General features: G+C 35.3%; 1 protein-coding gene across 3 annotated transcripts in view; it reads right to left on the bottom strand.

Moving 5' to 3' along the window:
- Nucleotides 1-25,247, bottom strand: part of ARL15 (ARF like GTPase 15) — a 222,090-nt gene that overhangs the window by 122,756 nt on the left and 74,087 nt on the right. For all 3 annotated transcript variants that reach the window (XM_021553872.2, XM_021553870.2, XM_021553871.2), the window contains 3 exons: nucleotides 20,791-20,935; nucleotides 17,908-17,967; nucleotides 6,192-6,400 (listed from right to left, as the gene is read on the bottom strand). In XM_021553872.2, coding sequence (XP_021409547.2) covers nucleotides 6,192-6,400; nucleotides 17,908-17,967; nucleotides 20,791-20,935 — 414 coding nt within the window. The remainder of the gene's footprint in view (nucleotides 1-6,191; nucleotides 6,401-17,907; nucleotides 17,968-20,790; nucleotides 20,936-25,247) is intronic.

Genomic DNA, 25,247 nt, shown 5'->3' with positions numbered 1-25,247 from the left:
ATCTTCAGGAACACAATTCCAAATCAGAGTTTCTAGGAGTAGTCTTTGAACACATTTCCTTGCAGACTTACATAGAGTACAACTATTCAGAAACTTTTCTTTGTTAAGTTTTTGTTTCTTTGTCCCACATATATAATATGTATATATATGCAATATTAAGCTTTACTAAGTGATATTATTCACCAAAACATTACCAACTATACCAATTAATCTTTTTAGCTAATGAATATATTGACAGTTTTATCTGTTACGGCTTTGCTTATTTTAAACATGATTGAAACACAAATTCATGTAAGGAAAAGGTGTGGTTACTATTTGGATTCAATCTTGCAACTATGAAATTCCTTGCTGTTCACATTTAGCTAGGATATGGATCTACTCACATTTATCAGTTATCTTTTTAGATTGCATTTTTTATATATTATTTTTATTATTGTATCTAAATCATTTTCCTAATAGGTATGAAGAAATTTTTAATCAGAATGGAAGTTCATATGAGAAATGCAAATAGGAGTTACTTCTTCATTGTTCTAAACAGGGCAAAACTAATATTGTCTAAACTCTAGTTTAATATTCTCTCCTGCAAATGTGTTCATAACTGAAGTCTGACAAATAACTCTTCTGTTCCCTCAAAGGCTACAGTTGTGAAGGAAGCAGCCAATACTCAAAATAGCAGAATCCAGCTCCAAAACAATCTTCAAATATCAGGGGATACACCTTGGACGAAAAGAAGTATTTGCAGTGAGGGGATTGCAAATATTAAGGTCATTAAGGTCACTATGATCTCAAAAACAGGGTAGGAATCTATATTTTGGCTATTTAATGAAGTAATCTGAAGATAAATCATCCAGAAACAGTTCCTTGAGGAACCAAAAATCTGCCCCCGATTTAACTTTGCTCTAGATGTCCCTGTCACAAAGTATACAGATTTGCAACATCTGGTCTTAACCACGGTGAAGATGGGACAGACTGCAGAGAAGATTTTCATTTTCTCTCTTGGTTGTAGACTAAGTTTTTGCATACCTGCTCCAGGAGAAAACATTTGCTCAAAACTGTGCGCTAAGATGCTACATACTCTATGAAGCTAAACGTCTTTAGTAGTCACTGTTCAATGCAGTTTTTCAGATTGCTAGTAATGATATCTATTACTCATACACTGAAAGGGTTTCCAAAGAAACCCTTTTCCCCAAACTAGCAGAAACCACAAGCAGCATGAATTATGGAAAAGCAGTACAAAGACATTGGAATATAAAGAAGTGACTACATCCTGGAATTAAGCCTGTCATACTAGGCAGCCAATTTAGATCATTGGCAGGCCCAGAAAGTCCAGTTTGCAGCATGATCCAGATCCCCACCACCAGTTAGAGACTCCACAGATGCCGGCAAACCTGAGCGTTCTCCTGCAATGGTTATTTAGCTTTGAAATATTTAAGGCTTCAAGAAGACACTGTGTATCTACAAAATAACACAGTGATAGCTAGAAATTAGACATAAACAGAGAAGAAACTGGCAGAGTAATTAGATAACAGCCTTCACAGCCCTAAGATGACTGTTTTCATAAGGAGAGTCACCGTCTACAATTCTGCTAACAGAAAACCTAATTAAACACTGTCAGTGATTCAAAATCCATATAATCTTTAAAAGATAAATACATCACAATCTATATAAATATGAAACAAACCTTTCACACTCACTTTTGAATATACTGTTTGCACTTAAAAGATTTTTTAAAATCTTGGTCTATCAAAGAAAAAAGGACAATGAAAATTACTCTTCTATGGAGTTTCACACCCACATCAAGTAAAATATAAAGTAAGGTCTCATATGCAAGGAAAAAAAACAGCACTTGTCATCAGTGTAAGCTTTCTACACTATTCTTTTCCCAACAAGTATATTTAAAACAATGGCATAATCTTAAAATAGACTGAGAATAGGTTGATTTACTGTTAACTAGTAAGTCTATATTAAAAAGTTCTAGCATTTTTAAAAATGGAAATTTAGAACAGGTCTTCAGTGATTTTTCCTGTTATTAGTGGTCAACGATTTAAATATATGAAAGAAATTTATTATTTGCCTTAATTTTTGGATAACTGAGCAAAAACCCACCAACAGGTTATACTGTATGAATGTCTTCGCACATATGGTCTTAGAATAGAATAGTTCAAATGGAGTGGACCTAATGCATCTACAATCTTAAAAAGAGCCTTAAATATAAAAATAGAAACATCTCAAAGTCAACACACTGCCAAACAAGAAGCTCTTTCACCAGTGAACTGGAAAAGGTAGTTAAATTTGGTTCCTCCTTTGGCCAGTTCTATATGGCTTCCAGGAGTCCCAAACAGATTCAGACAAGTATAGAGAATAGCCTGCTCCTAAAATATAGTGGCTATGGACAGTTTCCAACACATGCAACTCCTAAATATTACTCTGACCCTGGAGAAAAGTGCACACTGGTTCAACTCACAAGAATCCACTGCAATATCCAGTATTACTCTCCTGCAATATTTTAAACCTGTAAGAGAAATCTGACCAATCAAAACCAGTTTTGGCAATCAAAAGTACTTTTGTGTCGGAAAGTAAAAGCACATTCTGTCAGGAAGATACTTATTTAAAAAAATATATAATTAGATAAACTGTTTTGAAACAGCCTGTATTTTGGAAACCATGGCCAAACTGATATGCCACCACCTTCCCTAAATTTATTTCACAATTGTAAAAGTTTTTATTTACTATTTCATAAGTTTTCCAAAACTACAGTCAGAACTTACTTATATATGATTAATTCTTCATTAATGTAATTTTAATCTAAAATAAAGTTATTCTGGAGCAAACCTATTGAAGCAAAAACAACTGTATGATTTTCAGATTCTGGTTAATATCCACCGTCTTTATTTCAGCATTGCTCATTAGGAATAACTTAGCAGATATTTTAAAACATCTAAATAAGTGCTATTATCACAGGAAAAACAAAACAGCTTTAAAATATCTTTGATGTGGGAAGACAGAATAATCATCAAAGAAGTCTACATAAGAGAAACTGGACAGACATCTTTATTTATAGTTTTTAACTGAAATGCCATGCCATTACTTTCTTGAGTTCATTTAAAAATCAAAATATAACTACAAAACAGCTAACCAGCAACAGAACTCAGGGAAAAAAAAAGGGTTACATTTTCTGATTACTATTTCAGCTTGGCTTCTCCTGTAGTTTTCCCTGGTCACTTCAGTAATATGAAGTATATTCTGCAAAATTAATTAGGTTAAATTGTATTTCATAAATTAATAAGTTATTTGGATACTTTTACAAATAGATACTTTTACAAGTATCTATTATACCTGTGAATTGAACTATTCATGGCATTGTTTATTACTTACAGCACATAGATTCCACAGTATCATTTCTACCTAAGCAATGTATGGAAAAAAACACATTAAATAAAGTATAACATTATGAAAAACTGAAGCAACTGCACTTCCCAACAAAAAATATAACTAACATCTGTTGCAGAAACTGCTTGGCACTTGCACAGTTTTGTGAAGAATTTTTGTTGTAGATAAATATTTTTCTACGTTTTCCATTATGCACCACTCAACGCAGACGTTTTCCTTAATTATACTCCAAGGAGTCCTTTCATATCCATTAAAGAAAGGCAATTTGTTGCCTAAAAGAATGCATACATATTTTTAAATTTCAACTGCGATTCATCTGTCTTCTGACATATGAAAAAAATTAAGAAAATACCTATAATTAATGGACTTATTTCTGCAAATTTTTTTTAATAAAACTCTCAATGCTCAACATATTACATTTGTTACATATTTTAATATGCTGGTTTTATATAAGCAATGGTCTTGCAATTCATCAATTTACTTATATTCCACATCTCAATAATGAGGAAAATAGCACAGCAGAGCCTTTAGGAAAGCAAGAAATTACTGTTTTAACATTGGTAAAAATGACCGAAGAAGGCTTCTACTTTGTATACTCAGCAAACATGAATAATCATTTTTATCAGGAACAACGTAAGAACTTTGTGACATTTTCTCTCTCTTGTCCCTTTTTTTCCTTTTTCTTTTAATTTCACTTTCCACTACTCTTAAAGAACTTCAGAATCACTGAGCTCTTGATACAGGGTGTGTTTTTCTTGAGAATATGCATGCACTGTGCACATTTAACAAAATTGTTGTATTCTGCACACATTCTCTTGTACTCATACATTAGCAACCAAGACTTGTCTGCTACCATAATAAACGGTAAGATTTTTTTTTTTAAAGCATATAGTAGAAACCCATTTAAAGGCTATTGTAAGCATATAGAGATGTATTACCCTACTGAGATTTCAAGGAACTTGTAATAAAGAATGAGGTGAAAATGATGGTACTGCCAATAACAGAAATGTTAACTCTAAATACACACAAAATTCAGCTCAGACCCAAAAGTCTACCCACATCGGCTCACATGCAAAATGAGAGAGTTACAAGTATAATTTGCTGTAAAGCAAACCAACTGGCATTGCATTCATTATTAATATGAAATTGGACAAAGAACATTTCTTAAATTTTATTTGCTATCAAAAATTTCACTTAATATTGAATTAAATTTGGCCTCTTTGAAAATGAAAAACATAGTAAAATACGAAATACTTAAATCATATAAGAAATAGCCCTTATGATGATGAAAAATATGATCTGTATTGCTCTATGAAAAAGTTAAAGTCAAGGCATATAAACTATATTTTGATGATAAAACCCAATCAGTCTTGTCTCAGGATATTGTAATTTTTTTTTAAGTGGGAGGTTTTTGCCTTTATGCTGTATAATAAACTAGGCCAAATTTGCTTTTAAGCTTTATAACAAACTAGGCCAAATAATTAAATTTGCATATCAAAATCCATATTACATTTCCTATAACTAGCCATTACTTTTTTCTAAGTCTGTTTTTTATATGAACAAGACTAGAATTTGTAGGTTCTATCCCTGCATAACTTTTGCATACTTTTTTATGTAACTTGATATTTTCAATCCAAATTCCGTTTTTTTCTAAGAATGAATTTTCAGAGAAAAAGGACCAACAATTTTTTAAAATACTTTACAGTGTATTTTACAAACTGTCACAATCTCTTCTTAAAAACACTGCTATACTCCAGTCACATTTACACGATTTCCTAACATATAATAAGCTTAATTTCTTTTGACTCGGAAAGGAGACATAAGTAGCAATAAAGAAACAAAGGCTGTATGTTCAATTACACTGTACTAAGAGCAGCTATTTTGCAGATCAGTTTGTTCTGAGCTGAAAGTCTAAAACTTCGTATTTCAAAAAAACAAAAATCTAGGAAAGAATCAGTTTAAATACAAAGCATCAAAGCACAATAAGGTGCTGAAACAGTTTTCACTCTGCTGCACTCGCAGAACAAACGGATTTCTCATATAATCTTTAAGAGGAGGAGTCCTTTAAATGACATTTATGAACAGAATGACACAACCCGATTTTAACTTCTTCCTACAAATTCAGAAGTAATTTTCAGCATTTCCTCAAATGTATCTGACATGATAGGAATGTAGGCAAGAAAATTTCTCAGAAACTGAAGAGCAAAAGGTACACTGAATAGAACAATTACATAATTTACTGTGAGATAGCTAGAAATTAGACAAAAACATTACTCCTTGGAACAGGAAGATGAGAACCAGTTCAGGACTTCAGAACAGGAATTGCAACTCTGACCTGACATCAGTACACAGCAGTTCAAAAAAAAGCTTTTACATAAAAAAGACAACCTATCGCTGCAATGTATTGCTTTAAGCAGTGGAAAAGAATGGAGTAATGGAACAGTGCAAAATTAAAAGTAATAGCAAATAAAAACCCAAGTTAAACAAAAAAATCACTGTCCCAGCAGCTTTTTATAAGAGTAGTTTTAAAAACATCTTTCCTCCCTTAAGCAAAATATGGTGAAAGCAGAAGATCTGTTTGTATCCAAGTATTACTTGTCTGTTTTCCAGAACAACTAAGTCTGTATAGACTGTAGTGGACTAAGTTTTCAGGGATTGGGACTGTTTCTGGTCTGCATACTTACTGTAAAGAAGAAACTGAGGCCAGTCCTTAATCAGGATATCAGGGTAGTAAGTGTTAGTGGTTTGGTGGTGTACAGAAAGTAAATACAAACAGGCATGAAGCTGACACATTAACATACCTCTTGTACTGAGCGAGCTGCTGGCTTGTCTTGGTGATTGGCCAGTATTAAAAACGGCAAAGTACATAACTGTGGGTGCTGAAGAGCAGAATGCAGCTCATTCCTAGCAGTTTCTAGATCATCTTCAGAGGAGGCGCTGTCTAGTACAAATATAACCCCTTGGGATCCTTGGTAGTAACGACTCCAGTATTTCCTGATATTGTCAGCTCCTTTCAAGACAACAATGAGAACTAATTAAAACAATAATAGTTTAATAAATATAACACTTGTAAGTGAAAATAAACCATCTACTTAGAAATATCAAAATAATTACTTTTCTCTCTTAACAATCATTCAAAAAATAAAAATAAATAAAAGCAATAAAAAAGCCAACATACACACACACCAATGTCAAATCAACATTGTTTAAATAAGGAAAGAAGTTGTCTCAATGCAGATTTCTTCCATTAAAGCTTCTGCTCTGTAAATGAGTACTGGCAGAACTACCATGCTTATGGTACCTCAGAGCTTAATCTTTTTCTTTCTCTCTGGAATATCTTGGCACTAATACCTAAATCTTTACCCATTCTTTTTCACTTTGCCCTGCAGCTCCTTGTCATAAACCTGCAGCTTCTGTTATGGCAGTTGCTCCTTTCTGATGTCTTCCAGTTCATCTCCAAACCATCAGGCACCCACTTCATAATTGGGGAAAAAAGGTGTCAGGAAAGCCTATTAAAGTAATTAGATACTAAATGAGGAGAATGATGATACAATAGTGAGTTGAACAGTGAATGAGGAGCTAGGGTGACTACATGCAAAGGCATTCAGTTCAACTACTTTTGCTCTGTCAACCACACTAAGGGTTCTGGAAGAGCCCAACAGCAGACACATGAGTGACTGTATAGGCTTATATGCCACAGTAATTTTTAGGACACAGTTCAGCAGCACTCAGCCATCTCAACAGAAGCCAAGCACTAAGGTTATCAACAGAAAGCTTTTGTCTCCCCTGGAGAGCAGCATATGTCGTAGCAATGAGGTAGGAAAAAAAAAATTGTATTTGACAGCTGTCAAACTATCTAAACTATGATTTGGATATGGGCTATTCTTTGTATGTCTGGATCTGGCACTACACTCATGGGGACAAACACTAAACAGTGAACAGAGGCAGCAATAGTCTAGAAAACTTGACATGTCTGCCAGACAATGACTTGCAGAAATGTGCAGAAGGTACCTTTTTTACATACTTTTCTTATTTTGAGACAGGGAGAAGTGAACTTCCATATATACACAAGAACCAAGAGCTTAAAATAATAAAATTCCACTTTTCAGTGAAACAAAATGACACAAAATTTCTGAGAAACATAATGAGATTTTAATGCAATATAATGACCACAACTTTAATACAATACTTATAATACTAACTTAATTTGCACATTGTGCCACAAAAAAAACAGTTTCTAAAAACAAGTGAAGGAAGAAATAAACATTTGCTACATCAAATTTAGGTATGCAACTCAAGAGTATTCAAATCTCACCTAATGGAGTTACTCTTGTCTTTTTACGAGTCACACTGGAACCCTGAACACTTTGTTTCTGTATCTGCACCCAGCACAAGCTGTCAACACACAAACACACACACACTTTTTCCTACAGAGAATACTGAAGTCACACCTAATATTTTTTTTTTTCTGCAAAAGACCTACAGAGCTGACTACTTAAAGACAAACAGTTGTGGGACTTAGTCAAGACCTTGCTTAATCTGTTAATTTAATCAGACTCAAAATAAAAATGCCAAACAGGACGGATGTTTTATTTATTTCATCATCAGGATCTCAGGATTAATAATATATATACAGAAGAGTGACTGCGTTGAAAGCTAATTCTATGTTTCTGTAGCACATGAATATCTGTCAACTGCACTTGTAAAGAATTTTATAGCATCTGTTAGATGCCCCAGTCTTCCGAACAGCTGTCTACTTCAGCACAAAGTAGAGCAAGCTGCCAGAGGGACACTATTTACATAGCCACACACAGCAGTGTTGCAGGCATCTGAAGTATCGCATTACTTTAAAAACTAGCAGAGAATAATTTTCTATTAACTTAAAGACCAAGACCATGATCAGTTCTTTGAACGTATTTTTTTTCCTAGCAACATGACATCTGTCTTATGTGCTCCAAGCATCAGTCAGCTACTTTTCAATCATATGTCACTGCTAGAATCTGAGTCTTACCTTTGTTACCATACTCACTCTAAAAAGAAAAACTGTCGTGAACTGCAGAGCATTTGACCTCTTGTATCCAGGCACTTGGAAGAAAGCAGCTCATGGATCCCTACATGGGACACTGAAGCCAGAAAAGGAGTATGCTGCTATGTTGACCTTAAGGTTATGTCTCTTTGGTTCAGGTTCTTTAGCAGCTCAACTTTGTTCCTCCACATCAGCTGTCCCACAAGAACCACCACCAAATTATAGCAGTTCTCTTCTCTCCACCCTGGTCAGTCACCATGGCATAGTCATAAGAACCAACTTCCCATAAGAAAAACGGCCCATGAAACTTGGTGTTTTCTTTGAGATCTTCCATTACTCTAATGACATGCCCTGAAATTGCTTATACTTAAATTCTGAGGAAACCACCTGAGGTTTAAAAATAAAAATAATTTGCACTAAGCAGACAAGGGGAAAACTGATAAAGCATGTAAGTTAGGGTGCCATTTTAAACATTTTTTTCTGGCAAATGCACTAGAAAAATAATTCTTGGCATCAATAAGCTATCAGCAGCTGGAAGTCACAATTTCTACAAGACAAATAACCTGATATTCTTTTGCCTTAACTCTTCATATGCAGAGAACATCATCTGCTCTCAGCTTCTTTCCTCAGAGCAGTGGCGTGGAGTTATCCTGGGAAGGAAATACTTGCCTATGAATAGTATTTCGGCCATTCACACTTTGTGGTATGACAAATTCAGCCTCACAAAGCAAGCAGTTCTTTTTAAGTGCAGTTCAGCAAAACTATCTTATTAATTAATTTTTTCATCTATTCCATAGGTTTCAAATACAGGAAGATTCAAAGTCTGAGGTCTTTGGAAATCCAGAACATATAATATATGATTTGTTTCCCTCAGCAATGAAGGAACTTACAGGAGGGGGTTGAGTCCTGTGATGTGACTGAAATATGCAATTTACAAATGAACTATGGGGAAAAAGCCATGAAAATCCAAACTACAACACAATCACACCACTTATTCTAAAAGAAAAAATGCTATTCAATCAAACATAGGTTTGAATTAATTTATAACAGGGAAAAAAACAAACCTCTCTTTACACAAAAATGACAGGATGATGTAATTAAAAATCCCAACCATTTAGCACTACTACAGGACAGGTTTAGTCAACTAACTGTAATTTTAAACACCTTCATTTTAATATTTTTAAATATCAAATAAATATTTTTTCTTTATCCTCAGTCAAAGGAACAGTGTGCCCATACTAACACTGTTAATTATTTGTATCAGTGTTAACAGTACCCCTTGGGAGCTGGGAGGAAGATTTTGAGTTATGTGCAGTTTAACAAGCATCTGAACCAGTACACACAAGTACAACTACACACTCTTGCAAATATTATGCAAAACACAGAGCTGCAAATCTACCTTTCAGCTATGAATACTTCTATTTACAGCTTCATTCACAGTGGTGGTTTGAGGTTACCTTCAATTCCCTTCTTTTCAGTACTTTCAGGAGAACAGAACATAGCGTTACAGAAAAAATTCACTAAAAGAAATTTGCATGTGTCGAATTTGTTACTTGTCAGACTTGCAGCAACTCTGCATCAAGAGCACAATGAATGTCACAGAGTCCTTGCTTCAACACAGTCTAGTCTGCAAATTAAAGATCTTGTTAACCTCAAAATACATCACAGGTCTGGAGAAGTTATAGTCTCAAATAGTGGGAAAAACTATTTTTTCCCTTCCCATCAAAAACAGTTAACTAGGGTACATAAAAGAATGTAGCCTGCAAACAGCTGTTCTACCACTTCAAATATATCAACTCACCTACATACTCTGAAGGTTTTCTAGTTAATTAAAATATTACATAGATCATTCCTCTACTGATATTAAACAGAACATTACTAATATGCATGAAGGTGAAAAAATGCCAAGGACTCTACCACAAAATCTTTTTCTGTGCAACACTGTCCATGGGTGGGGGAGTAAGAAAGAAGGAAAGGGAAAAACAAATTTCTTTTCCATTCTTGCAAAAGAAGGTTTTCCCAAGAAAACTTTTGGAAGATACATGTTTCTAAATCTATGTAGGGTTTTTAAGTTCACTATACACCATATATTCACAAGTAAAACTGGCGTATTTTCCTGAGTAGTCAAGAACATGCCTGAAACCTTAGAAATCTTAACACATTCAAGAGATGTGGCTGCTCCTTATCTATCTTGGGCAGGTTTCCCAGTATTTCACCCTTGAATAAATCCTGTATACAGTAGGGGGTTTTTTGCTGGTTGTTTGCTGGGTTGGGTTGGTTTGTTTTTTTTTTTTTTTTTTAAATGTGCTGGCTCCTTTTTATGACACACAAATTTAGAAATCCTGCTTAAGATACCTGCAATGAATCTGCATGGAATTTGTCCCATTTGACAGAGACATCCATACAGAGATACAAACGTTTTCACTGGTGTAATGTCAGTCATCATTCTATGTCTACTTTGTGTGGCTACTGCAACAACACAGATGCTAAACCAAAACCTTCTCCATTTTGAAAAGTCCCAGGACTTCTGCTTTCTAGGTCTAAGACCAAGTGATCACAACCTACTTTATCTAGGCTTTCAGGCAGTGTACTCCTACAATGCATGAAACATGGCAGTGGGAAATTGGCACTTTTTACACAGAAAGAGGAATATTTTGAGATTGCCAAATCAACAATATTCACTGCAGCCATTCAAATATAGTATGAAAAAACAGCATAGAAGGAAAAAAAAAGAGAGAAAATGTTCAGGAAAATATTTTCTGCCTTTGCATTCAAAACATACAAAATCAAAAATGCATATAAGTTTATGGTACGTCATTTTATTTTTCTTATCAAACCAAAGTTTATGGAAACCATCTCTGTCATCTCTTATCTGCCTTCCAGGCTTTCCCAGTAAGATTAATCTGAAAGTCAAGCCTTCAGTATTTTCTTTATTAACTAACTTAAATGCTGCTTCCAAATTTGAATCTTCACCTTACTCTGATATTTAAATCTGGTGAAACAACATTCAGGTTTGAAGTTCTTGGAAGTTTTAAAAACATTATACCTGCCTGCAGAAACTCAGTTTGATCTACTTGGTTCTGTCTATTATAGTAGATGTTAAAAAAAAAAAAAAAAGCCTTGAAAACTGAAACAAGTGTCTCCTGTTCTAGTCAAGAACATAAAATTAATTATAAAGTTTATTAAAAACTTTACGAATTAATTTAAAAGAAAGAGAAGGATATGTGTGGCATACAACATGCTTTAGCATCTATTTAAGCCAAATATCTAAAGATTTAATAGTTTCAGCAGGTGGCACAGATAGCCATTCTTCACCCCTTCTTTTTCTTTTTTTAAATGAGTTTGGGGTTGTTTGCTTTTTAAATTCACAAACACGCAGTGTGCCCTCTAGGGCTAGCAAAGACTAGTTGGCATCAAGATAACCTGCATCTGTATTCTTCTCCCACATTTGCTAGAGATACTCTGAGACAGCCAGAGCAAAGCAGTGGCACAACTCGACAATAAAATTGCTGCCAGCACCCAGCAAGGTTCAAATGTACCCTCCCCTGAGCTACAGTCACAGCTTTGATAATAGTGCAGCTAACCTCGAATGAAGTTCAAAACACATCTCTATGGCACTTCAAATAGTAGTCATACAAAAGAAGTGGCAAGTCCACCACAGCTGTTTATTTCTGTTTAGCCTTTTTGCAAATTGGCCACCAGAAGTTCAAAGCTTTAGCTGTCTAGAATCAAAGATAAAACTTTGGGGGATGTTCCTGAAATATTTGCATAATTTCTGATGCTTAACTAAGCTGCTACACTCTATCCTTTGATTCTACCTGAAGAAAATGGCATTGCAAGCCCAACAGAAGGCAGAGACTTTTAAGCAAACCAAATGTTCTGCTTTTCTCTCCACAAAATATCTCACAAATAAAAACAACCCCTCCACACCCACAAAAAGCTTTATTAGAAAATTCTGTATTTTGCTTATCCTATTTACACAATTTTGATAGGCATTGCTTGCATGGTTCCTACTTGCACTGAGATGAACTGCAGGTTTTCTTTTCACACTGTAAAAACCCCAGTTGTAGCAAAAGCACAGTATTTCCAAAGAACAGTGGTAATGTCACTATGCTGAAAAAGAGCTTCCTCAGACTCCCATTAAAGAGGTCCATAAGCAGGTGTAAATGATCTTTCTTATCTATGAAATGAGGAAACTATGTGGCCTGGGATAGAGCCTGGGTTTAGGCACCATTTGAACAGCAGACTGAGCATGATTGATAGCAAACAGATCTAACTTTAATGCTTTTGGAAGCGGAATGTATCTGTGCGACTCACAGCATGGACAGCTCAACAGGGTCATCTAAAAATTTCATCTGCTAAGACACTCTGTAAACTGTTTGATGCAGCTATGTCACAGATGGCATTGCATGTACTCCACAACCAGATTTTGTAGAGGTGTCAAGTGCCTTTTAGTCAAGTACAGTATGGAGATTTTATTGCTTTGTGTTAGTTCATCCCTCTGTAGATGACTTAGGCTGGCATTTACTTGTGGAATCAGTTGTCTGATGACTAACTTGAAGAAATGTTAACTGCTCTATGTTGCTAGAAGGGTGTTCTGTACTGTACTTCCATAGAGCAAAGGGAGAGAAATTTCCCAAAAATATTTGAATTTTAAACTAATTAATAAAGCAACGTTATTTTCTCCCATGTCCATATGTTTTTTTTCCACCAGGTAGATACTACATGACAACTGTTGCTCTCTTCTCCAGAATTTCATATTTTCCATTCAACTTGGACTGTGCAACAGTGTGGCTTCTCCTCCTACTCTCTTTTCTGCTGCTCTTTACTTCCAAATTAAGGCAAAACACGCATGTTTTGTTTAACCAAACCTATTTAAAGCCATTTATTCTCAAGCTGTCACCTAGACACTTAATTTAGCTGGCCTAAGAATGTGAATTTATTACTTTGGTAATCAAGCATAAGAAGTAACTCCAGTGGGGAGGCAAGTTCTCATCTCTTTTCCTGAGCATGCTAAACCAACTGGAGACAAGAGCATTCCTGATATTAACTACTCAATTCTTGCTAAGCACTTAACAGATTTTTGTCTTAAATTCATTTTCCAATATGACTACACAACATGTACTCTCTGTGTTTGATAAAATAGCTTTAGGGTGTATCACAAAACCTAACATAAACATATGACAATACATTTAAATAAATAAAAGAGGGAACATTATTAAATCCTAGAGCATGTTGTTAGTATTTTTAAACTTTGTCAGAAGAAGAGCTGCTCACATCCAGAATCATTCTTTTAAATTTGACATGGTTCATAATTTGGCAACTCACTTGTAGTTTCTAAGCCTCTGTTTACAAGATACCAAACTAAATTATTAAATAACTTCTAAAAAGACAATTCTTAGTTGACTAAGATGGACCTTAAATCTTGATATAGACCTGAATTAATATCTAAACCACAACTTTACATTCTGTTTTGAAAGTATTCAAGGGCAAATGTCTTAAAAAAAACAGGAAATAAATGGTGCTTTCAGCCACTGTGTCTCCAGGTTGGAATTTGTTAGAACCAAAGAAAAAGTTTCCTATTGACTTTACACCTCCATTATCTATCTTGAAATCCAACCTCAGAATTCAGCATCCCAAACATTTTTCAGCAAAACACTGTTAGAATATTCTGAACAACAAACGTTATCATCTGTCTTATTTTTCAGTATTCTCCCATTCTTCTCTGTGTTCATCACACACAATATCACCTTCGTTCCCACAACGAATTACTGCACTGTAAGTGGAAATCATCACAACTGTAGTTTTTTTCCACACCATTACTCAGCTGAGTCACATAATAAAGACAGATATTTCCAACTGTCCTTGTAATAGTACGTTCTGAAAGAATGTGGACTAGGACATGGCACTTACCCACAAAATGTTTTGGGGGTGAAAATGGTAATTTTTTTAGATTCTTGGGAACAAGGGATTATTGGTACATCAAAATAGGAACTTAAAGAACAGGCAGCTCAACTTGGTCAGCACATAAAGCACAACTTTCTTTTCAAGTAATTTAAGAAAGCCTAATGTTAGATTTGAAAGCTTTCTGTATATTTTTACTTTTTCAGGATCAGATTCTAGATTTTTAAACAAAAAATTTATCATTTATCAAAATGGATAAACCCTTTATTATCTTTTAGGACTGCAAGTTCCTAGGAAACAAAAACAATTAAAAAAAAACCCAGAAATTGTGTTGAATTTTTAATATTCTAGAATCACTGCCTTTAAAGAAAAACTTCTGCAAAGAGAGCACAACAAACTTTGTTCCCTGTCTTTAAATCTTAAAGGAAGATGAAGAGATAATCAGTCCTTGAATAGATTAAAGAAGGGAGACTATGTTCTCTATAGTAGTCTGAAAATTTACAATCCCTGTAGAAACAAATAAAACCTGGCTTCATTATCAGCTTTGGAGACAACCAGTACAGTAAAAAACTAGCACCATCTTTGACCTCAAGGAAGAATACTGCTTCAACAAAACAGAGAGTATGCCACACAGTCAGCATCTGTTTCACATAAATGCTTGGCTGCTGAATAGAAGAACCTTAAGCCTATCAGTTCTGCTGTGTTTTAAATACTGGCTGTTAATATGTTACTGTATGATGACATATGAAGATTTCTGTTACCAAAACCTAAAAAGACAAAGCAACAAAAAATTACAACTATATAGTGTCACTCTGTAAATAACATGTAACAACAGGCAGTGGTTGTTACAGAAAGTTGCCTTCCTTCAAGTTTCCAAGATCAAATGTCTGGACAAGACCTCCATATTACAGTAAAGAGAAATAATATAACAATAGCATAATGACTGAAGGAAAAAAAAACCAGGAATAATACAAAAAATCACCAGCAATCAGGCAAAACATGGGTTTCTCTTCAACACCAGAAGCAGAAATTCCAAAACAAAATTTAACAGTGACGTCTTGGGGTGACAAATGAAAAACGTTTTCATTTATTTTCATATAGGAGCAAGAGAATAAACATGCCTACCCCAGAAAGTTCAGGTTTTACCTTCATCAAACAGGAACACATTTCTCAGCTAAAAGGTTAAATGCTGACTAGAGAATCACAGAATGATTTAGGTTGGAAAAGACCTCTAAGATCATCGAGTACAACCTTTGACCTATCACCACCTTGCAAACTAGATCACGGCACTAAGGGCTATGTTCAGTTGTTTCTTGAACACCTCCAGGGATGGTGACTCCCTTGGCGGTCATTCCAATGTTTAACAACTGTTTTCATGAAGAAATTCTTCCTGATGTCCAGCCTGAACCTCCACTGGTGCAGCTTGAGGCCATGCCCTCTCATCCTGTCGCTGGTTGACAGGAAGAAGAGAGCAAGCCCTACCTGGCCACAATCTCCTTTCAGGCAGTTGTAGAGAGTGATAAAGTCACCTCTGACCATCCTTTTCTAAATACTCCCTCAGTTGAGGAGCTTCCTCAGCCACTCTTCATGGGACTTGTGCTCCAGACCCATCTCCTGCCCCAGCTCCTTCTCTGGGCTCACTCCAGCTCCTCAGTGTCTTTCCTGCAGTGAGGGCCAGAGCTGGACACAGCACTCGAGGTGTGGCCTCACCAGTGCCCAGCACAGGGGGACAATCCCTGCCCTGGTCCTGCTGCCACACCATTGCTGATCCAGGCCAGGATGCCATTGGCCTTCTTGGCCACCTGGGCACACCCTGGCTCATGTTCAGCTGCTGTCACCAGCACCCCCAGGTCCTTTCCAGCCACTCTGCCCCAGCCTGTGGCACTGCCTGGGGCTGTTGTGACCCAAGGGCAGGACCTGGCACTTGGCCTTATTGAACCTCACAGCACTGGCCTCAGCCCATCGATGCAGCCTGTCCAGATCCTCTGCAGAGCCTTTCTGCCACTCCCATCCAACTGGGCATCATCTGCAAACCAAGAATGCACTTGATCCCCTTGTCCAGACAATCAATAAAGATATTAAACAAAACTAAGACCCATAATGAGTCCTGGGGAACAACACTAGTGACCACCATTTTTTGGAACAAAACAAACTCTTGAAAGCTTGCTTTTGCTTTCTTACCAGACAATGAAAAGGTAATGGAACAAGCATTTTTCTTCAATATTTCACATAAGAAATCAGATTACATAATTTTTAAATACAGATGCAATCTCACATAGGCCAAAGGAAAAAGGAAGTAAAATGTGCAGTAAAAAATTCTGACAATCTTCTGTCTTTGAGAAGAGATAAATGGATGAAAATAACAAATCAAATATTCTCATCATGAGCCAAAACTTTCCACTATGATAAATTTTCTCAGAACACACAAACCTGTATGATCAGAAAAGTTTAAGCAACTTTAACAAGGATCTGCTATAGAATACACAGATTCAATTCTTGATTAAAAATTGTATTTACCTACATGAATTATATATTTCATATAGCTTAGGTAGCAGAACATATAAATTAGACTGAAAATTATTCACTCTATTTAAAAAAAAAGTCCAAAAAGTGACATTATGACTAAGGGCACATAATGCACATAACACACTCAAGCAGCATCTATACTATCCCTGAGGAGTGGTCCCTTAATGGAAGAAAACTTACTGTTTGTTTGTTTTTTTAACAGAATACATGCTCAAACAGGAACATGTATGCTTAAGTCCACGGACCAGTGGTAGTAAAGAGGAAATGCTATGTGCTATGCCTTCCACATGTGCTTATCTCAAAGTCTTCTTGGAACAAATTCATGTAAGACAACTACTATGCAACTAGATCTGAAGCTTTCCTCAAGAACCAAATCAAATTCTACCCCAGTTCATTCAAGATAGGTTACAAGCTTGTTGAAAAAGCTAATAAATATCCTAAATATTAAGTCTAATATACTTAGACAAATAATAAAGAAGATACACAGAAATTCTAAACCAAACAGGTTTCCTGTATATAGAAAAGTTTAAAAAAACCCTACAACCATAAAACAACCATTGCTCCAAAATCCAATAAATCCAACAAGAGAACAGTTCTCAAAGAATATAACTCATTATAAGTTGGCTGCCTTTGCAACACTTTCAGTGGTGCAGTAAATATATTGGTTTTGACAAATGTTCACATAGTTACCTGAGCCAGTTCTCATAAGTGAAAGTTTATACATACAATAAACACAAGAAACATACACTTCCTTGAGCTGCCACATGAGCCATACTAAAATTACAGTCCAGTTTGTATTTCTGTGTAACTTAACCACTGCTATCCAAGAAATTACATTAAAGAGATACACCACATGCCTTCCACTCCTCCTGCTTTTTAGCCTTTGTTCTTTGAGGTTAGGATTTGTACAGCTTTTCTCAACTTTATCTGCTGACATTTATCACTCCAGCTGTACTGATCTATCATTTTAAAATTTAAAATAACTAACAATTTAAAACAACTGACAATTATGATGAGATTTAAACATGCATGTTTTATAAACAAAGCAATAAATGCCATACCTCCAAGTTCTTTTACGTTCAAAATTGCATTCTGGAATGGCACTGCTTTTATGCTAAAACCTAAGAAGAGAAATACAGAACATTAGTACACTACTTGCTAAAGGGGCCATTTGGAATCAGTTGCATTTATTCAGAAAAAACAACTTTTTTCATCAAGAACCAGGATTTTGTTTGAGAAAGTCTGTTTCAATGGGTTTTAAAAGTCAGTCATAGGGGGTGGGAAGGGGGTAAGAGATGGAGGAGTGCCATAGAGCGGAACAAAAATAAATCAGGATAAGCAATGCAATTTTCAATTATAAGTAGTACCTGGCACAAAAAATTTAGCACAAAACTTACATCCAGACCTTCTACCAGGATATATTTCTATAAAATCATCTTTTCCTGCATCTAGAGCTAAAGTGGACAATCCAGACTACCACTAATATGTGGTAATCATTCTGCAAATTTTAGGAGACATTTAAAATAATGTGGAATTCAAATCACTGCATTTTTCCATTTAAACTTCATAGGTTTTGGTAGCACGGGGATATTAATTCTTTTTAGAAATGCTATTAACTGAAAGATCCTTCTACAGACCTTAGCTGGATGTATTAAAATGGTCATATGCACACTGGAAATATCTATGAATCCTCTATTAGTCTGATTAGTCTGCTTAAAACTGAAATAAAAATAAAAAATCCAAACAAACAAAAAAAAAGATAAAAAAAACCCCCATACCACCAAAATGTGTATTTATCCTTAACTGAAAATTCAGACAGAAAAAAGAATGGGAATGTGAAAGGCTCCCAGCCATATCAATGCATTATAGACTAAGTTTCAAATGTTCAGTTCATACATATATATAACTGTACATAATACTTTATAAAGGAAAAAATATGTGTGCTCTTTCAGCAAAAAAATATCCAGACATTAAATTTATTTCCATCTAGCACAAGTAGTTTCAACATGATTACATACCTGAGAACCAAGTAAAGATGTTTTGAGAAAATGTGTTTCACTTCACATTTATTAGCTATCATTTAAGAGAAACAATATGTTTTTTTCTCCCTGGTTAGACCAATAAGATGTTACAGTACTATGGTAGATACAATAGAGGAAATTGCTAGATATAATACAGGAAAGTACAAGAAAATCTGAAGGGAATAATTAAGAAATATTTTGGGGATTGTTATCTTAAAAGAAATCCTAAACTATTCCTAGAAAAAGGGAAAAAATGGAATGGACCTGAGTGGCTTAGATGAAAAAAGCAGAAATACACATTATAGCTTGAAACCTAAGTCAAATTATATTATTGGATTCTCCACAATATTATCTGATATGCCACATTTAAGAAGATTTACTATAAGCTAAATACCCTAGGTGTGCATCATTTTGGTTTGGCTGCCTAGTATTCTCCAGAGTTGGCTTTCATTCCTCAAGTTGCCTAATTATATAATGGTATTTTATTGCATCTCTCTAGAAAATCGAAGTCAATTTAATTTTTAATTAGCAGTATTTTCATTACTTTCTCTGATAGCTCTATACTTTTATTTATATTGCTGTTACTATTTATTTCAGGGTCTAAACTGTTTAAGTATAATCAGTTTTAATCCCAGAGATAAAGTTTAAGAGAGGGATAAAATAAATTTTTATAAAGGCTCATTACTCTACAATTTCCTTCTAACTTTTTGAGTTAGTCACCTTCTCACAGCTGTCAGATTTCTCTAACATTGCCAGTAACACCACTAGAGAGGCCACAGGTTAACTATTCACAAGTTAATAAAAACATTATTTTCTTGTACCTGTTTTACATCTTACTTACATTTGTATTAAATAATCTTATGTTCTGGTAAATTAAGAAAACATTCACTGAAAAACGGGGTTGCTAAGGTACAATCATGAAATTCGAGCCCATGAACCACAGCTACAGTATGAAGCCATGTTACTGTAAATACAAGGTACTTGCACAACACTTAGTACATCACCAAATCAAGTTTAATAATTGCTGCAGACACTGAACCTGATTTCTTCAATCTCCATGATATAATCTGCCCTCTTTCTGAACTTTCCAGCCAGGTATTCCCTGTTCTTACTTCACATGTTTGTTTCTAATTTTTCTGATGCTGTTTGGTTTTGGTTTGTTTTTCGTTGGTTTCTTGGTTTTGTTTTGGTGTTTTTTTTTTTCTTTTAATCAAAACATGCTTTTCAGTATTAGCATTCTGGTTCACCATTATCAAGGTGCCTATTCAAATTTTTTGGACTTAAGATATTACTTATCTGTGGTTGTACTGTCTGTTTTTAGGCATCTCCTCAATACCACCAAAACTTTCTGTAAATTGATACTTTGATCACAATCTGCCCTTACTACATAAACAAGCCTGTTACTCATCTAAAAAACTGGGTTTATCACCAAAAAAATCATATTTCCACTAATTTTTTTTTTTTGGTTGCTAGTATATATCACAAGGCAGCATGGACCAAGTACATACAGAAATAAATCCCAGTTAAAGTTTCAGAGCATCACTGTCCTATTCTATTTTAAAGCATATTCTCCTCCTTTCTCTCCAATATATAATAAGACTGTTTAAAAATCAAAAGTAAAATGAGAAGATATCAACATTTTAATGTGTGTCTACAGTACAGTACTACTGTATGTTATGGTTCTGCTTCATTAGACCACACAGTTTTGACTTATAACATATTCCAAATTGTATGTTCTCATGGATATTCCCCAACATGTGAACAAATACTGAAAGACAATAGTAGTAGCTACAAAGGGATACATTAGATACCTTCAACAGCAAGGTAAGAAAGCAGACATTCTCTATAACCTTTCCTATGTCTTTTCAGGAGTCATCTTTGGACAACATTCCAGCACACCATGGAATAAAGGCAGCATCCTACCTGTGGTAGATACAATATTCTCTGGGCTTTCACTGCAGAGCTGAGACAGAAGACTTGTCTTGCCAGAACCAGAGAGGCCTATGCAAACCAAGTCATACTCAGGTCGTGGTGGTGGTGGTCCCTTGCAGCAAAGTGTTCTAAAACACTGCCAGAGTAGGGCAAAACAAAAACAAAAGTAAGAGGTTAGTCTTCTTTTTTGGTAAATGTTTATTCCTTTAACCTTCTAAGAAGGAAGTTTATAAACTTGAAGGCATTGAAGAGAAGTAAATTATTATTCCAACTTATTATTTTGACTGAGTCAACAATTAATAGACTAAGACCACCTCAACTAAAATCCAGAACAACTTCATAAGAAAACAAGTATACATGTTAACTTTTCACCTAAACATCAAAAAGCTGTGTGTGCATTTCCCAAGTAGCACAAACTGCTCACACCACAAGACAGGCTCATGCCCTATACAGCTCTACAGTTGACTATGCATAACTTTACTTCCTGTACCCATTTCATGCAATGGCTGGTGTGAATATCAGAGCCAATCCCGAGCAGCTGCTGACCAGGCTCTACCTGTTGTCACAGAAAAGAATCAGAGACCATTGTTCCACTAATATCCTTTCTGGGCTTGCTTTGACATGCATTTCAGCTCAGAACAACACCTTATAAATAAATAAATAAACAAATGAATCTTCTGAACATAGAACTAGTAAAATCCAGATAGAACTCTCACTTTCCCTGTAGAAGTATAAATCAATCACAATGTAAACAAATAAAAATCTCTTATACAAAGCCTACTTCAGATTTTTGCTCACTTCTCTTAAACAGTTTTGACAAAGTAGGCCAAGTTTCCATAAGGCTCCTTAGGCCCTCATTAATTGTTAACTTCTTTGTTTACATGCAATTTAGAAACTTTTTGTGTAAAAATCTAAAAGCATTTAATTCCAGGAAAGCTAGGAAATTTATATTTTATGTATAAAGCATAATTACCCACTAATTTCCAAGGTAGACTTCTGCCACCCCAATATACATAGATATAAATAACTTCTTCCCCAGTATCTGCCACCTTTTTACCAAAGGATGACATCTGCTCTAATAGGGAAGGGAAAACATGTCTGTGCAATCAGCCCTTTCTCACACATACTGTTTTTACATAGCCCAGCTCTTTATTTCCATCTTAACCACAAGTCTGCACTGCACCAATTGTGGGAAAAGAAATCCAGTCTTTACAACCTTAACCTAGTTTGTCTTGACAACTGCCCAGGTTTTCTCACTGAGGGCTACTGGAGGAGCAGAGAAACTGACATGGTATTAGTAAGGCTCTAATGCAAACAGTGGAGTCTGACCCTGTGAGCAAGTCATCCAGTGAGAATGTGATTATAAAAGGATGCTCACTCAACACAGAATTTTAACTGGATTCTTTCAGTATAGATGGTAAGCTATTACACATGCTGCCAAAACAGTTTTCATTGCTTTGAAGAAGCAAAAGATAAATTCAGTGAAAGCTACAAAACTACTTCAACATCTTTTAAAAGAGTGAAAGGCAACACATTAGAAGAAGTAAGAATATGTAAAATAATATTTAAGCTGAATAAAAGCAGCAGATTTTAAAATAATAGCTTTGCCACTATGAAGATTTGATTCAAAAATTATATTCTTTAAGAAGGTTTGCTCTTGTATGTGTCCATACCTCAAAGGAATAAACTTGCCTACTAGTTTTATTCACTGATGTTCTATTAATTTACTTGTTTATACTCACCTTACAGGCTCTACAAAGCCACAGCAAACATTGTACTGCAGTACTTAAGTGAGAAAGGCAAACTGAGTTCATTGAAAAAGATAAACTCCTTTAAATAGAGCTTCCACTTAATGGATATCAAGCTGAAGGCCACATAAAATCCTTCAGAGCTTGCCAGATCTCCTGAGGCTGTGTGTCAGACCCTCTATAGCCAGTCGCTAAAAGGATTCCATTTGTCCCTGTCATCATGGCATCTTTGCAACAATCTCTTGATGTGACATAGAAAAACATAAAGGACAAGCTGATGGAATTCTGTGCTTCTCTGTCCAGCCACTGTGCTGGTTCTTATGCAACCAAACATGACACTTGAGCCCTAACAACATCTAATAACATATAGTTCTGTGAAAGATAATTTCTGCTCTTTGTAAAACATATATGGAGGCCCTATGGGTGTCAGGCAGGTTTGTGAAATTCAGGATCTCTCTATTGTAAACTCCTTAAGTCCGACTTAGACTGGAGAATCTTTATATGCTGTGGATGAAACACATAATCAAAAATCCAGAGCAGATTGCATCTCCAAAGTAGCATATGTAGACTCATCACCCTCTCTTATCCTTCACTGCTAAGCACAGTTAGACATGAAAGTTTCAGACAGACCTCTAGAAGACAGGAACATGACTCCCTCCAGACCACTCTTGTATTTTATGAAGTATGATCCCCTTATCTTTGCTATATTAATGACTTTGTCCTTCTGCTAGGCTAATTTCCTTCAGTAGCTTGGTTTAGTTGTAATGAAAACAATTTTTTAATATTCTAGCTTCAAAAAGCTGCTGAAACTTAAACTACTGTGTATAGCACTTAGCAGCAGCTGAGATTAGAAATTCTAGAGCACATTGTAGAGGATGCTTGTAATAACAGATTTAGATTTTATAAACTTGTTTTGCAACCCTCCTTACTCAAGTTCAATGAACATCTTTCACATTGGAAATATCACTATACAAACAATCTGATTTCCTTCTTCCTGTTCTCTCCGCAGCCTAAAGTTACTTGCTCCCTAACGAAGTTACGGCCATTTTAGCATCCATAACAGAGACTAAACCTTTATTGCCACAACTGTGGCAGTTGCATTTAGTAGCTACCTAGTATCTCTGGGGAGTAGAAAATTCAGAAGTCACAGACCACGCAAATAAAATTGCATCTTATATTCTGTATTTCGTTATAGACAGGAAATACATCCTGAAATATTTTATAACCATGGACTAGAGCCACACATTATTTAAGACATTGTCAGATATTACAATGCACTCTAAAAACCACAAAACTGCAAGAAAAGCATACCAGTAACTAAAAAAGTCATTTCAGAATTCCAAAATACAAATATATCAAAAAAATTGAGAGTTGCTTAATTGACTACTAGTGGTCAGTCCTTTCCCAAACCAGCATACTTTCCACTCCATTTAGTCAACTCAAAAGGCATAAAAGAAGTCCAAATTAACTTGCCAGATATAGACCTGGAAGTCTCCTCCATTGATTTCCAAACTTGATTTGCTCAATGGGCAATAAAATCATGCCTTTTAGGTATTACAAAACAAACTCTAAATCCAAACAGTCCCTCTTAGAGGAAGTGTTGGAGCAGACAGAAAACAAAACATTGGACTACTGCAAATACAGGATCAAGAAGAGCTAGCTGGCACAGTAACTAAAAGGTCGTTTGGGATATGGTCATGTATTCAGACCCCACTGCTAGCAACAAAAACAGAACTTTTTTTTTGAGCCTTCTCATCTTATTAGGGTAAGACCTTACTTAGTATAAAGGAAATTACATGTCAAATTGTCAGCTTTCATAATTTTTGAGAATACCACACTTAAAGCTATAGCCACTGGATGGGGGATATAGGCATGAAAAGAGAGGTAGGTAGGGAGTGTCCAGAGTTATTTTTTAAAATAAACAAATATATTTTAAGTACTGAAAATAAAACAATAAGGTACCTTTAAAAAATGTATGCATTAAATCAGTTTTTGAAAAAAAGGATGGATTAATCCAGGAAACTGGGAGTAATAGATGCTGCAGTCTGCCGAAATTTTTTGCAATATGCAGCAGCACTGTTACTTTCATTTTACTTGTCAGTGTGCATGAATGCTGCCTGTGCATGTATAATCATTTTTTAAGAGTTAAGGGAAGCAGCTATCCAGTTCTACTCCTCCTCACAGATTTCCAACCCAACAAGATGATTCTCTGTTTTAGGCAGATCAGTATTTATGCTGACAATCCTAGACAGTGTCCCTTTAAAAGCCTATGGAGATTTCTTCTGGGAAAAGCATATTCTGTTTATAGCAGGGATGGCCAAACACTTCTGATATATGTACCGCTCAGAGATCACAGATTGAAGATCCGGGCAGCAAATGTCCCTGAATTAGTACTCTCTACAACACATTACACTACCTCCAGCTGTTGAGTCTGTCTTTGCCTACTCATTGTACTTCTCGTTTCACTATCCTTTTTGGGGTGAAATACTCCATTATTCCTGCTTTGTTCTGAACCCATCTCCTGTCTGTTTCTTTTGTTGCCACTATTTAATAGGGACAAATAGAAGCAAGGGATTTCATGCTTAGTTGGTTAAACACACACATATACTCATGGAAAAATACTTTAAGTTAGTGCAGCACTAATGCCAACAAACCAAGCATTCAGAACTCTTGAAATACAGAATTAAGGTTGAAAGCTCA

This window comes from Lonchura striata, chromosome Z, assembly GCF_046129695.1.
Source record: "Lonchura striata isolate bLonStr1 chromosome Z, bLonStr1.mat, whole genome shotgun sequence".
NCBI lineage: Eukaryota > Metazoa > Chordata > Aves > Passeriformes > Estrildidae > Lonchura > Lonchura striata.
This window is presented reverse-complemented; position numbering and strand designations above follow the sequence as displayed.